Below are 12993 nucleotides of genomic sequence, written 5' to 3'. Positions count from 1 at the left end.
GGCGGCCGGTGGCTGGCCGGACGGCGGCAGTTGGCGGCTGGACAGTCCGGCAGTGGGAGGAGAGCACGGGAGAGAAGAGGAAGGGAAAAGAGAGAAGAAGAGAAAGAGAGAAAATGGGTTGGGCCTCCCAACCGGTCCAACCTATATCAACCCACTTCAAAAAAATAAAAACACCCCGAAAAAATAATACCCGAATAAAAATTACCTTTTACTAGCTAAAATTTACCATTTTTACCGTCGTCGTATTTTCCTCATACGAATAATCCTCCGCACTTAATCGTCCCCGAAACCCCTCTAGGGACCAATTAAACTATTTACTCAATGATCGAGACGGTAAAATTCTTATTATAATCACGCTAGTAAATAAGGTAAAAATATAAGGGTCGGGATGTGACATAGACCATAATTATTTGCAATCTCATGTACCCACACCAATCTCTCTCAAGGTTAACAAATTCGTTCTCTCTTTCTCTTCCCCATCAAAAACTTCAATCTTCAAATTAGTCAGTTTATTTGATCAGTAATCAACTAATCGCAAAGGTCCGTACGACAACTACATCTACAAAGGCACCAAGTTCAATTCGCGGCAACTACGTACTTTGTCTCCCACATCTGATTCTAAGGTGGTTCTTGAATTTTTTTTGTTTTAATTTCATAGCTGAATATTGGGTTATCTGTGTGTGGTTTTAATTGCTTGTTTTAGACGTTAGAACTTACTATGATATCTATTTGGGGAGTAAAAATATAGTCAGACAACGGCAAAAGGGATTGTGTTTCGGCGAATGGAGGTGGATTTTCAATGATGCCGATCAATCTCATTGGAGTGGGCCTTTAACTATTTTGGCCCAGTTTATATTGGTACAAAGTCAGTATCAACCGAGTACCAACCGTACCAAGAAGTCGGTATACCATCTTCGACGGTTGGTTTTGGTAGAGAATTTTGCCTACCAATCATAAGTTGGTTGGTACATGGTATTGATAATTTAAGTCGGTATACCTACCAATGCCAACCCTAAAAACTTGTACTTATTTTTATTGGATTGAAGCATGAAACTTATTTATTTTGGTATTCGATTTTAATTTCATACTTTTATATAAGGATTAAATTCAGTTTGCCTCCTCGTACTTTAGGTTAATAATAAATTTGGTCTCATATCTTTTTTTTAATAATGTTGGTCCTTGTACTCTCAAATGACATCATCTAAGTCCAAAATTTGAATTTTAGTGCAAAAATGGGTGAGTTTGGTCCTTGAAAAATGACTTTTTTTCATCGTTAGAATGTTTATTTGCCCTATTTGTAAGTTAAAAAGCTTAAATGTGGATCCCCATGTCAGTTTCATGTCAATAAATAATATTATTTTTGAAGCCATATTAAAATTTTGGACTTAGTTGATGATGTTTGAGAGTATAAGGACCAACATTATTAAAAAAAAAGATATGATACCAAACTGATTATTGACGTCCTAAAGTATGAGGGGGCAAACTGAATTTAATCCTTTATATAATTGTATTTCGTATTTTAAAAAAAAATTAATTTAATACATAATTGTTAACGGGTACGGGTATGGGTACATGTATGGAAATGTAATTCCCAAAGGGTACGGGTACGGGGAATCCCCATTATTTAATTACGGGTACGGGGATGAGAAATGTAAAAGGGTATAGGTACGGTATTTTGATCCTCGTACCCTACCCTACCTATTGCCATCCCTAGTAGAAGAAGAGACGCGATCTTCCTTTTTTTTTTTTTTTTTTTTACTGAAGAGACGTAATCTTGTTCTTCTATTAATTGTTTTGGATGTGCGTGAGTGAAAAGAAAGAGGAGTAAGACGCACATGTCTTCTACTCTTATTCCATCTTTTTTATTTTTATTTTATTTTATATATATATATATATATATTTTTACAGGCCTATATAAAAGAATTTTGAGCCCCTAAATTTTGAGGCCCTAGACCCAAGCCTGGTCCGTCTTGCCCCAAGCCTGGGCCTGACTGTCCAAATGAAATGCGGGGACATAATTGAACTCTGATTATAAATGTTTGACGGAGATGGAAGATATTTGAATGATAAGTTTTTTTTTTTTTAATAGAACTTGAGACCTCGGTCTATCCGGGTGCTTCAAGGGAACTATTATTCATAACTTCATCAATCATAGGCGGGAACATAGTGTCTAAACCCCTATTGTTATTACACATATCTTCGAAAACAACCATGGCCGGTCTTGAGGCAAGACCAACTAGGCCGGTGTCTAGGGCCTCCCACAATTATAGGGGCCTCTAGATTTGAAACTTTCATAAATATTTTCATTAAAATTCATTAATTGGTTTGCTTTTTAGCTGTTTTGTACTATAAATAAAAAATATACATCAACTATCAGATTTTATCTCTAATTGTACATACTTCTTTCCTTTTTTGTGAGTTCAATTTGACATTTAATTAACTTGTTAACATAAAAATGATTAACTTCTTTTCATTATGAATGTTGACTCTTGAATTTTAATTAATTGGTTAATAAAAATTTGGGTCCGGTTCAAGGGACACTAAATTTTACACAAGTTTTTACATCTTTTGTGAGCCATTAGATTTAAAAACATTTAATGGCCTAGATTTATTGTTTAAATGATGTCAACTAAACACCAAGTGACATGGAAAATGACATGGTATTACTTATTATCAATCAAAAATTATATTAGATAAATTTCTCTTTATTAGGAAAAAAAATAAAGGGAATATTCAGAAATTGAACACGATCAACAAAACAAAGAAGAAGGATTGCAGATCAAAAACCAACAATCTGCACAATTTTCTTCTTCTTGGTATAATCAACCTAAGATGGCGTACCAAATTACCAATTGGAGAGCTTGGTGAAGAGGGGCAAGAGCTCCAACGTCAAGGTTGAGATCCAAAGCAAAAAGGCTCGAGAGCTTATTATAAGTATCAATTTGACATTTGACAAGACTCTCAAACTTGTTGATCCCGAAAATCGTATTGTTTCTTCAAATCTTTACAGTCTGGACATTTGACATTTTCTTCAAATCTTCATGTATACAGTATATGTATTGGAACACCAGTAGCAATATATCAAGGGTTCATATATCAATAGCTTGACTAATAAGATGGGGATTTGACGATGGTGAATTGGAGATGACAGTTGGTGATTATAGAATTGTATATAATCTTTCTTTTGGTGTCCATAAATCTTGTATACGTTGTTCTTCTGCTATATATATAATTAGGTTTAGTTCAATTCTGATCTGAACTATATTACTCAAGTTTGTATTCAACTATTTATTTTAAGAAAATAAATTTAATCAATTATAATGCCATGTCATTTTCAATGTCACTTGGTGTTTAGTTGACATCATTTAAACAATAAATCTAGGTCATTAAATGTTTTTAAATCTAATGGCTCACAAAAGATGTAAAAACTTGTGTAAAATTTAGTGTCCCTTGAACCGGACCCTAAAAATTTTCATGAAAACTAATTTTTAACTTTTGCATCTAGGACCTCGACTAACACAGGGCCGGCCCTGAAGACAACATCCTGAATAATAACAGGAGTCTCTTTAATCTAAAACTCATGTAAACTATTTCAGGTAGCAAGGTAAGCTAATCTATGAGTCACACCATTTGCTTCTTGAAATACATGTCGAATTTGAAAGAACATAAAAGAACTGCGTACCTTTTACAATCTTCTACCAATCGACCGATTTTAGAATTCAGATAGATCCTCTTCATCCCCCTCAAGGGCATTGACCAATGTCGCACAGTCCGACTCGACTTCGATTTCTTCCCATCCTTGTTGGACTGCTACCAGCAACCCGGCTCGGAGGGCTTCCACCTCGGCCTGTAATGCAGACAATGTAACTGGGCCAACCGGCAGAGGTCGAGATAAGCTTTTAATATTTGTTGAAACTTATGTTATTTTTAGAGATTTTTACCGATAACTACACGTTATGTAGGTCATGTATCAAATTTACATTATCATCATATGCAAGTCACGTGCGTCATCTTGACATTTTTACTTTTAGAGCATCTCCAGCAATAGAGTTAAATTTATTGCTAAATTTGTCAACATTTAGATTTAAAATAGTAATTTTTGAACTTTTGCTCCAGCAGTATTGTTAAGTTTTAGTTAATTGTCTTCTAAAGATTAATAAATTTATCAATTTTTTTTATTAATTTATAAATTTATCAACTTTTTAAGTATTCTGCTGAAGCAAAGATTTATTTAAAAATTAATAAATCTTTAATTTTTTTCAATTTACCAATGTTACTGAGACGCTCTAATGACTCATGAGATTCATGAATCATGAGCATTTTAGATGATCGTGTGGGGGTCAATGACAAAGAAGGAGAGACAAAGATGAGGTTGAGATTGAATCAGAAATCAAAATACAGCCAGCTGCATGGGCACCACTAGTCACACCTCCTCCTCCTCCTCCTCCTCTTGATTTTTCCCAAACAAACCCACTTCCTCATTTTTCATCCTCCTCCATTCAACTCCCCACCCACCAAAATCTCCAATGTCAATAACTGCTTCCTTACTCCAACCCACCCCACTCAAATGGCACCACCACCCTCTCCTCTTCTCCCCTTCCCGCCCTCCTCCTCTCCCGCCCAAATCACTCCACCTCATCACCCCCACCTCTCGCTTCAAACTCAACTGCTTCTTCTCACCGGAATCCAAACCGGAGCTCACAACAAAACCTAACCCAATAGAAGTCATCGCGGATAAATTATTAAATGCTGTCAAGGCGCTGAGCAAGCCCGCAATGGTGGCGGTGCTATTGGGCCTGGTACTGATGTCCGACCCGAACCCGGCTTTGGCAGCCTCGGGCGGTCGGGTCGGGGGAAAGTCGTTCTCGTCGCGGTCGAGTTCGTCCAGTTCGTCGTCATCGGCGAGGAGTTACTCGGTGCCGAGGACGTCGAGGCCGGACTTCTCGTACTCGGCGCCGTACTACGCGCCGTCGCCGTTCGGGTTTGGTGGCGGTGGAGGCGGGTTTTATGTGGGCCCGGCGGTGGGAGTCGGAGTCGGGGCGGGGTCGAGTTTCTTTCTGATTCTGACGGGTTTCGCGGCGTTTGTTTTGGTTTCGGGTTTTCTTTCGGATCGGTCTGAGGGGAGTGTGCTTACTGCTACTGAGAAAACTACTGTTCTGAAGTTGCAGGTATTGGAGGTCTTTACTTGTCAATCACACATTGAAATGTTTATAGTGGTTGTTTCACATTCTGTTAGATTCTCGTTACGGTAGGTGTTTGTTTTGTAAGGTAAAAAGATGTGACATGCTATATGGAAAACTATGAGTGGATGTGTTTTCGATGATGTTGTTTTGGTGGTTATGTAGTTTACTTGTTTGTTGGATTACTATGGTTGAGTTGGTCTCTATAGCTTCACCATTTTCTTTTGTTGTTGTTTTTCTAAGGTTGGGTTGTTGGGATTGGGGCGAGAACTACAGAGGGATCTTGATCGGATTGCTGATACGGCAGATACTTCTACCCCTGAGGGTTTGAGCTATGTTATGACAGGTGAGCTTTATCAGTCAGTCTATTTTCATTGGGTCAGGTTATGCTTATTTAATATGGTTGAAATAGAAGCAAAGTATTTGCCTCCTTCATACTAATTAGTTGTCACGAGTTGCTGTAGTTGCCGTTTTGAGGGATTTATTGATAATGATACTTGTGTAGAAAAAATATAATATAGTGCTGTCAATCATTCGTTTGAATGTTATTTCACTATTCCAATATATATGGGAAGGTGATTTACTTTGAAAGAATGAGAGGGTTTGAAAAGAACAGTCGGATAGGAAGATATACTGGTGGGAATATGATATAGTAGTATACTCTGGCACAAGATATTACTCTATATCCATTTACTTTCGAGGGGGCCTCCTGATTAAGCCTTTTATTTTCAAGCGCTCTTTTTGAAAGGATTTGTCAGAGATGCTAATCCATTTCTATACTTCAGCAAACTTAGAATTCACATTTTGGCTGGATTAAGACTGTCATGATTATAAGCTAGTAGGTATTGAGGCTGCATCTGCTCTTATATACAATAATATCCCAAAAGGCCAAGCTATTTTACTCTCTTTTTTTAGTAATTTTCTGTAAGAAGTTCTGATGCATTTCTATTACTTTTGGTTGCAGAGACTACACTTGCTTTGCTTAGGCATCCTGATTATTGCATCTCTGGGTATTCATCGGTAAGTTCAAGATCCTTCCCTAGAGTACTTGGTAGAATAAATTTGGTGCACCAGTCTTGTTGACAACTAATCAAGGTGGACCTTAGGAAGAGATTATAGATTTATAGTGTAATCAACATTTCCTTTTCTCTCTCAAGATAATTGTCACAAAAAAATTATGAGATAAGGCGCACACACACACACACATTGGTAGCAATAACCAATCATATTAACTTGATAAAGGATGATACTGAGCACATATGCAAGGGTTTCAAAATACCTGATATGTTTGCCTCTCTTTAGAAACTGAGAAAGGTGGGGGTTTAATCTACATTCATAAAGAAATGGAATTCAGTGTCTTGCTGGTGTTGCTATGTTATACTATCATATGAGTTTGTATCCTTTATGGACATAAAAATCAGAGTAATTCCTTCTAGTGAACTTATAATTTACCCAAGAAAAAAAAAATTGAAGAGCAGCTTCCAGGTCTTATGCAGATCATGATGCAAGCTTTTTATATTGTCTTTTCAACTTAAAAACGAGGGAGGTGAAGGGTGTGGCGAGGCAATGCACACTACAGTTATCTAATGATGTAATAGTTAATGTTCTTACTTTCATTTTCAGTCTAGAAAAACTGGAACATAGCATAGGTGCTCCCCAAACTAGTGTAACAAGAAATAGTTTGTGCATGCACACATCTTTATTGGATGGAGTTTGTCATGGAGTACTTGAATATATGGATCAAAACAGAAAATGTAACTACTTTTAGAAATAAGGAATATAACTTCTGGCATACTTGTAGGTGTCTCTGAAACGAAGCATAGAGGATGCAGAGAAAGGCTTCAATCAACTTTCTATTGAAGAAAGGGGTAAATTTGATGAAGAGACACTTGTAAATGTGAACAGCATAAGAAAGCGGAGCTCAACAAGCCAGAGATCTAATGGATTCCGCAATGAATACATAGTGGTAAGGTCAACTAAGATAACCTGTCTTAAAATACATGACCAGTTTTAGTTCAATCCAAGAATATTCTGGTATGGATGCACTGATTGCATGCAAGCTGATAATGTGTGGCCTTTAGTCCTTGCGATTGTGGGCATCATGCATTAGCATCACTGTAAAGCCTACTTGACATCTTGATTCACTTTGATTGGCTATCTTTTTGTTTTGTGTTTCCTGTTTCCCATAAGATTAAACCAAAGCAACTTGGGTTTGATCATCCTCTTACCACACGACTGACATCCTCTGTATAGTATAGTATTTCGTGGTTGTTTCTATGCCTATATACATGACAAACTCATGAAAGGAACTGTACCATTGGTTAGGTTTTAAGAAGAATTAGTGGTTGCAACTTACAAGATAAATAGGCATACGTATTGATTTCATTTTTTGACAATAAAACATATTTTGCTGCCTTTATATTGCGGTGCGTCTATACAATGTGACAATAACTATGAACTTATCGACCTCATCTTTGGAGAATAATATATATTTTGCCGCCTTTATATTGTGGTGTGTCTATATATGGATATGTTGTGTTAATGTGAGAACCAATTCTTTATTGTGATCTCAGGGTTGCACTATAATATGTTCCTGATTTCTGAAAATCTCGATAGACACTGCAATATAATATGTTAATGTCTCATCCTCTCTCGTCTTTTTGATATAATGAATATTCATTTCCTGACTATGAATTTCTACCAGATAACAATATTGGTGGCTGCTGAAGGAGTGCACAAGTTACCTGCAATCAATGGCAGTGGCGACTTGAAGGAAGCACTGCAGAAGCTTGCATCCATTCCCCCAAGCAAATTATTAGTGAGAATTATGGTCTTAGTTCTAGTTGTAACTTGTAAGTTTGTCCACTTGAACTGTGCTTGATATATATATTTTCTTGCAGGCAGTAGAGGTGTTGTGGACTCCTCAGAATGAAAATGACACTCTATCTGAGCGTGAACTACTTGAAGATTACCCACTTCTGAGGCCTTTATGAGATAACATTTGGACTACCCTACACTAAGCAACAAGAGGCATGAAGTTATTCAGAGGGTGTGTCTGAGATGTACAGAAATAATACAAGTGTAATACAAAGATGTATGTATATTTAGCTTAGAGTAGTTTCACCACGTTTCTATAATCGCCTGTGTGGTAAGTAAAATTTAGCATACCAAAAGCTCTACTCCTTAACTGGCCAGATAAAACAGGGCATTTTTTTAAAGTGATTGTAATCCATTAAACAGAGAGGTGCTAATAATATTATGTGTTTGGCAAAGATCTATTGTATCTTATACTCTGTCCTTTTCTGTTTTTTCTTGCTTAAGAAGGTTTATGAGGACACGGTCAATATTCAATTAGGAACTTGGGATATACTATCATCTCTGATGTTCTTTTTATCCAAACTAGTAGTTTTGAGTGTGGTAGAATGTGGTGATCTAATGTTTATAGGTTGAAATTTTGGACATCCGTTGCTTTCGATAAATACCCTACACTATAACATCACTGAAATTTCCTTAGCCTTCTGTCTTCTCTTAAAATACGAGTCGGTTTTTCTCCGGTAGGCTGTTTAATTTCTGGAAAATTGGGGAAGACTTAGAAGTCAAGCCATCCAATGTTTAATTTCTGGAAAATTGGGGAAGACTTGGAAGTCAAGCCATCCTATCTATCACCACAACCAGCTCAGAATTCCTTAGCCCCTCTAAAGGGCAATTATATATCTTAATAAAAGGATTTTCTGTTACTTCATCTCATCATCTGAGTTTTAAACTTTTAACTACTATTTGAACTCTGATGAACTGAGGCATTGTTGCTTTTACTGACATAATTCAAAAACTGAGGCTCTTATGCATTCAACCTGATTTAATGAACTATTTGAGGTTCCAGATTAACAATGCCTCAGTTTGATGAACTATTTTGAGCTTCCAAATCAACATCTACATCAAATATTCAAATTAGTAGGAAATTTACATTGAAGAAAACAGCCTTCTGCAGATGGGGAAGACTTCATAGTCATGCAACAACCACACATCTCATGGTAGCCTCTTTCCACAGTAACCTTGAAAGCGACCAATTCCATCACCACAATATCATTACCCCTCTTGGCGTATAAGAAGGGGTATCCTCATGTCACCTCATCTTCTTCAAACTCAAATTACAGATGATCAAAAAACCAAGTGATATGTGAAAGATAACACACGACATATACTTCTAAAATTTTTATGATACTGCGGTCTGCATGACTCCATAACCATGCATCTAAGCTTGTCAACAAAAATCATTACTAGAAAATAAGTAATTTCGGCATTCGACTAATATCTTCAAGTTTTTGGTTTATAAGTTGAACGTCTGGACATCCGTTCCTTTCGATCAATACCCTACCACTATAACATCACACTATAACATCACTGGACATCTCTTAACTACGAGTCGGTTTTTCTCTGGTGGGCTGTTTAATTTTTGGAAAGTTGGGGGAAGACTTGGAAGTCATTATTAGAACCAGCTCAGAATTTCTTAGCGTCTCTAATGGGCAAGCTCCATGATTTCCTGAAGCAATTTTGCAATTTCTTACGTTTGAACACAGAGCCTAACTTCCAGTGTGACTGACTCTCATGGTCCTTGTAGGGCCGGCCATAGTCCTCTGCATTCCATCATAATATTTCTAGTGGTTACAAATCTCAGAAGAGTTAATGAGTTATCCTCTTTCACCTTATAAAAGCCAACATAACCATTAAGAATTCTTCACATAACCACCAAGTTTTCTTCTAATCCAAAATGAAAACTGATCCGCTTCATTTCTTCCTTTTCTTTGTCTCGCTCTGTGTTAGTATCATCATCAATCCTGTAGTCCATAGCAAGTGTATACCAGACCAGCAACAATCATTGCTCCATTTCAAGAGCGACCTCCTATTTAATGCCTCTCTTTCCTCCAAGCTTATTACCTGGAACTCAAGTACCGATTGTTGTTCTTGGGTCGGCGTTACTTGCAGCACCAATGACAGTGTTCTGGGCCTTGACATCAGCAGTGAATCTATCTCAGGTGGTATTGACAATTCTAGCAGCCTCTTCCATCTTCAAAATCTTCAAAGCCTCAATTTGGCAGACAACTACCTTGGCAACGACTCTCAATCAATTCCATCAGCATTCGGGAAGCTCATGAACTTGAGGTATCTGAATTTATCTCTCAATTATTATTCAGGGAAAATTCCCATTGAGATCTCACGCTTGACGAGGTTGGTAGTTCTTGATATTTCTAAAAGGGATTCCTTCCCTGAGGCTGAGGGGGTTCCCCTTGAGATCCCAACTTTACACATGCTGGTAGAGAACCTCACAGAGCTTAGAGAGTTGCATCTTGACTCTGTCCAAATATCAGCAGGGGGGAGTGAGTGGTGCCAAGCCATATCATCTTCCCTTCCCAACCTTAGGGTGTTGAGTTTGTCCGATTGTAATCTTTCTGGCCCTTTCCACGATTCGCTTGCTAAGCTCCAGTCCCTCTCTGTGATTCAATTGGACTGGAACAACATCTCTGCTCCAGATCCGACACTCTTTGCTAACTTTTCAAACTTGACATCTTTGAGTCTCGCAGGTTGTAATCTGCAGGGAACATTTCCGAAAGAAATCTTTCAGTTACCTTCCCTCCGTAAGATTAGCCTTTCCGATAATGAAAACCTTGATGGTTCCTTGCCAGAATTTCCAAAAAATGGATCTCTTCAGGACCTGGATCTATGGGAGACTAATTTTTCAGGGGCATTACCAAACTCTATTGGCAACCTCAAGATGCTGTCCACAATTGATATCGCATACTGTAATTTCACAGGATCAATCCCGAAGTCGATAGCAAACCTTACGCAATTGGTTGACTTGCGGATGAATGGAAACAAGTTTGAAGGTCCAATTCCGTCGTTCAGTGGGGCCAAGAATCTAGAGTTTATAGACCTCTCTTGGAATGGTCTAACAGGTAATATTAATTGCATCCCCTGGAAAAACTTTTCTAACCTATCCTATCTCGACTTAGGTGGAAATATGCTCAATGGGAATATTCCATCAGCTCTGTTTTCTCTTCCCTTGCTAGAGTCTCTAATTCTTTTTGATAACCAATTCTCTGGTCATTTTCCTGAAATTTCTAATATCTCATCATACTTTCTCAAACGACTTTATTTGAGTATAAATAATCTGGAAGGGCCAATACCCATGTCTATCTTTGACTTAGAGGGTCTTGAAAGTCTTGATCTTTCTTCAAACAATTTCAGTGGCTCATTTCTTCTCAATAGTCTTCAACATCTCAGAAATCTTTCTTCTCTTGATCTTTCACACAATAGCTTGTCTCTTAGCCATGATGCTACCAATTACTCACGCTTTTATTTTCCGCAATTTGAATACTTGGAGTTGGCTTCAGGAAAGTTAAGAACATTCCCTCATTTCCTGAGAAATCAATTTGAATTGCAGACATTGGATCTTTCGGATAACCAAATACAAGGCAATATACCCAACTGGATTTGGAGGTTCAGGGATCTCCGTTACCTAAATCTTTCATGCAACTCTCTAGAAACTCTTGAAGGTCCTACAATCAATCTCACTTCTCTAGAATTCCTTGACCTTCATTCTAACCAGCTCCATGGGAAAATCCCAATTTCATTGTCACCTAACATGTATTATCTAGATTACTCTAGGAATAACTTCAGCACTAACATACCGACTGCCATTGAAGATCTGCTTCCTAACACTCGATTCTTCTTTATTGCAAGCAACAACCTACAAGGGATCATTCCAGGATCAATATGCAATTCACATAACCTTGAGGTTCTTGATATGTCCAATAATTCCTTGAGTGGAACGGTTCCTCACTGCTTGACTACAATGAGCACCCTTTCAGTACTGAAGCTAAGGAGAAACAATCTTAGAAATGTAGCCAAGTTGTCTCGCAATTGCAGTTTGCAAACACTAGACATTAGTGATAATCAGATACAAGGTCAGTTGCCAAAATCACTTATCAACTGTCCGCAGTTACAAGTTCTAAACGTTGGAAAGAATCAAATAACAGGTCCATTTCCATGCTTTTTAAAGATCATATCTACCTTGCGTGTCATAGTCCTGCGATCCAATAAGTTTTATGGAGGCGTTGGATGTCCCAAGACTGATGGCACTTGGCCATTGCTTCAAATTATAGACCTAGCTCACAACAATTTTAGTGGAAATGTACCAGGTAGAGTTTTGACAACTTGGCAAGCGATGGCTAATGAAGATGATGCCCCATCAAAGCTCAATTACCTTCAATTTACAGACAGTGAACGTGGTATGTATTATCAGGATACAGTTACAATTACCAACAAAGGTCTAGAGATGGAGTTGGAAAAAATACTTACAATCTTCACCTCCATTGACTTCTCAAACAACAACTTCACTGGATCTATACCCGACGAAATCGGAGAACTCAAATCACTACATGTCCTCGACTTCTCAAACAACGCTTTCACAGGTGCAATTCCATCATCATTAAGCAACTTGAGCCAACTAGAGTCTTTAGACCTCTCACAGAACACCTTGAGTGGTCAAATTCCAGTACAGCTTACAAGACTCACTTTCCTTTCATTCTTGAATCTCTCAAACAATCAACTCGAGGGCAGAATTCCGAGCAGTAATCAATTTACAACATTTCCAAAATCTTCCTTTGAAGGAAACAAAGGTTTGTTCGGGCCTCCCTTGACCGAAGAAAACAAAACAAGGTTGTCACCTCCGGAACCAGAAAAAATTCATCCAAATTCTGGAGATGAGATTGATTGGAATGTTATCAGTGTTGAGATTGGATTCACATGTGGGTTG

The 12993-nt window shown here is 37.8% G+C and overlaps 2 protein-coding genes and 1 non-coding gene across 3 annotated transcripts in view; 2 read left to right on the top strand and 1 right to left on the bottom strand.

The window, feature by feature from the left end:
* LOC101294183 overlaps positions 1-676 on the bottom strand; it is a 1575-nt gene extending 899 nt beyond the window's left edge. Inside the window, exon 1 of the transcript XR_184837.1 lies at positions 396-676. This is a non-coding gene — a transcript (uncharacterized LOC101294183). The remainder of the gene's footprint in view (positions 1-395) is intronic.
* A 3850-nt stretch (positions 677-4526) lies between these two features.
* On the top strand, positions 4527-8388 carry LOC101293892. The gene is made up of 6 exons (XM_004301970.1): positions 4527-5168; positions 5424-5526; positions 6145-6200; positions 6982-7146; positions 7885-7998; positions 8081-8388. The coding sequence occupies exons 1-6, from the start codon at positions 4527-4529 to the stop codon at positions 8171-8173; spliced, it is 1173 nt and encodes a 390-aa protein (XP_004302018.1). The 3' UTR covers positions 8174-8388.
* A 1473-nt stretch (positions 8389-9861) lies between these two features.
* LOC101293601 (receptor-like protein 12-like) lies at positions 9862-12015 on the top strand. The gene is made up of 3 exons (XM_004301969.1): positions 9862-10340; positions 10991-11131; positions 11919-12015. The coding sequence occupies exons 1-2, from the start codon at positions 9949-9951 to the stop codon at positions 11031-11033; spliced, it is 435 nt and encodes a 144-aa protein (XP_004302017.1). The 5' UTR covers positions 9862-9948; the 3' UTR covers positions 11034-11131; positions 11919-12015.
* Positions 12016-12993: the final 978 nt, after the last annotated feature.

The sequence above is a fragment of the Fragaria vesca genome, linkage group LG6 (genome assembly GCF_000184155.1).
Source record: "Fragaria vesca subsp. vesca linkage group LG6, FraVesHawaii_1.0, whole genome shotgun sequence".
Taxonomy (NCBI): domain Eukaryota; kingdom Viridiplantae; phylum Streptophyta; class Magnoliopsida; order Rosales; family Rosaceae; genus Fragaria; species Fragaria vesca.
Note: the sequence above shows the minus strand (reverse complement) of the source record. Positions and strands in the feature narration are given on the sequence as shown.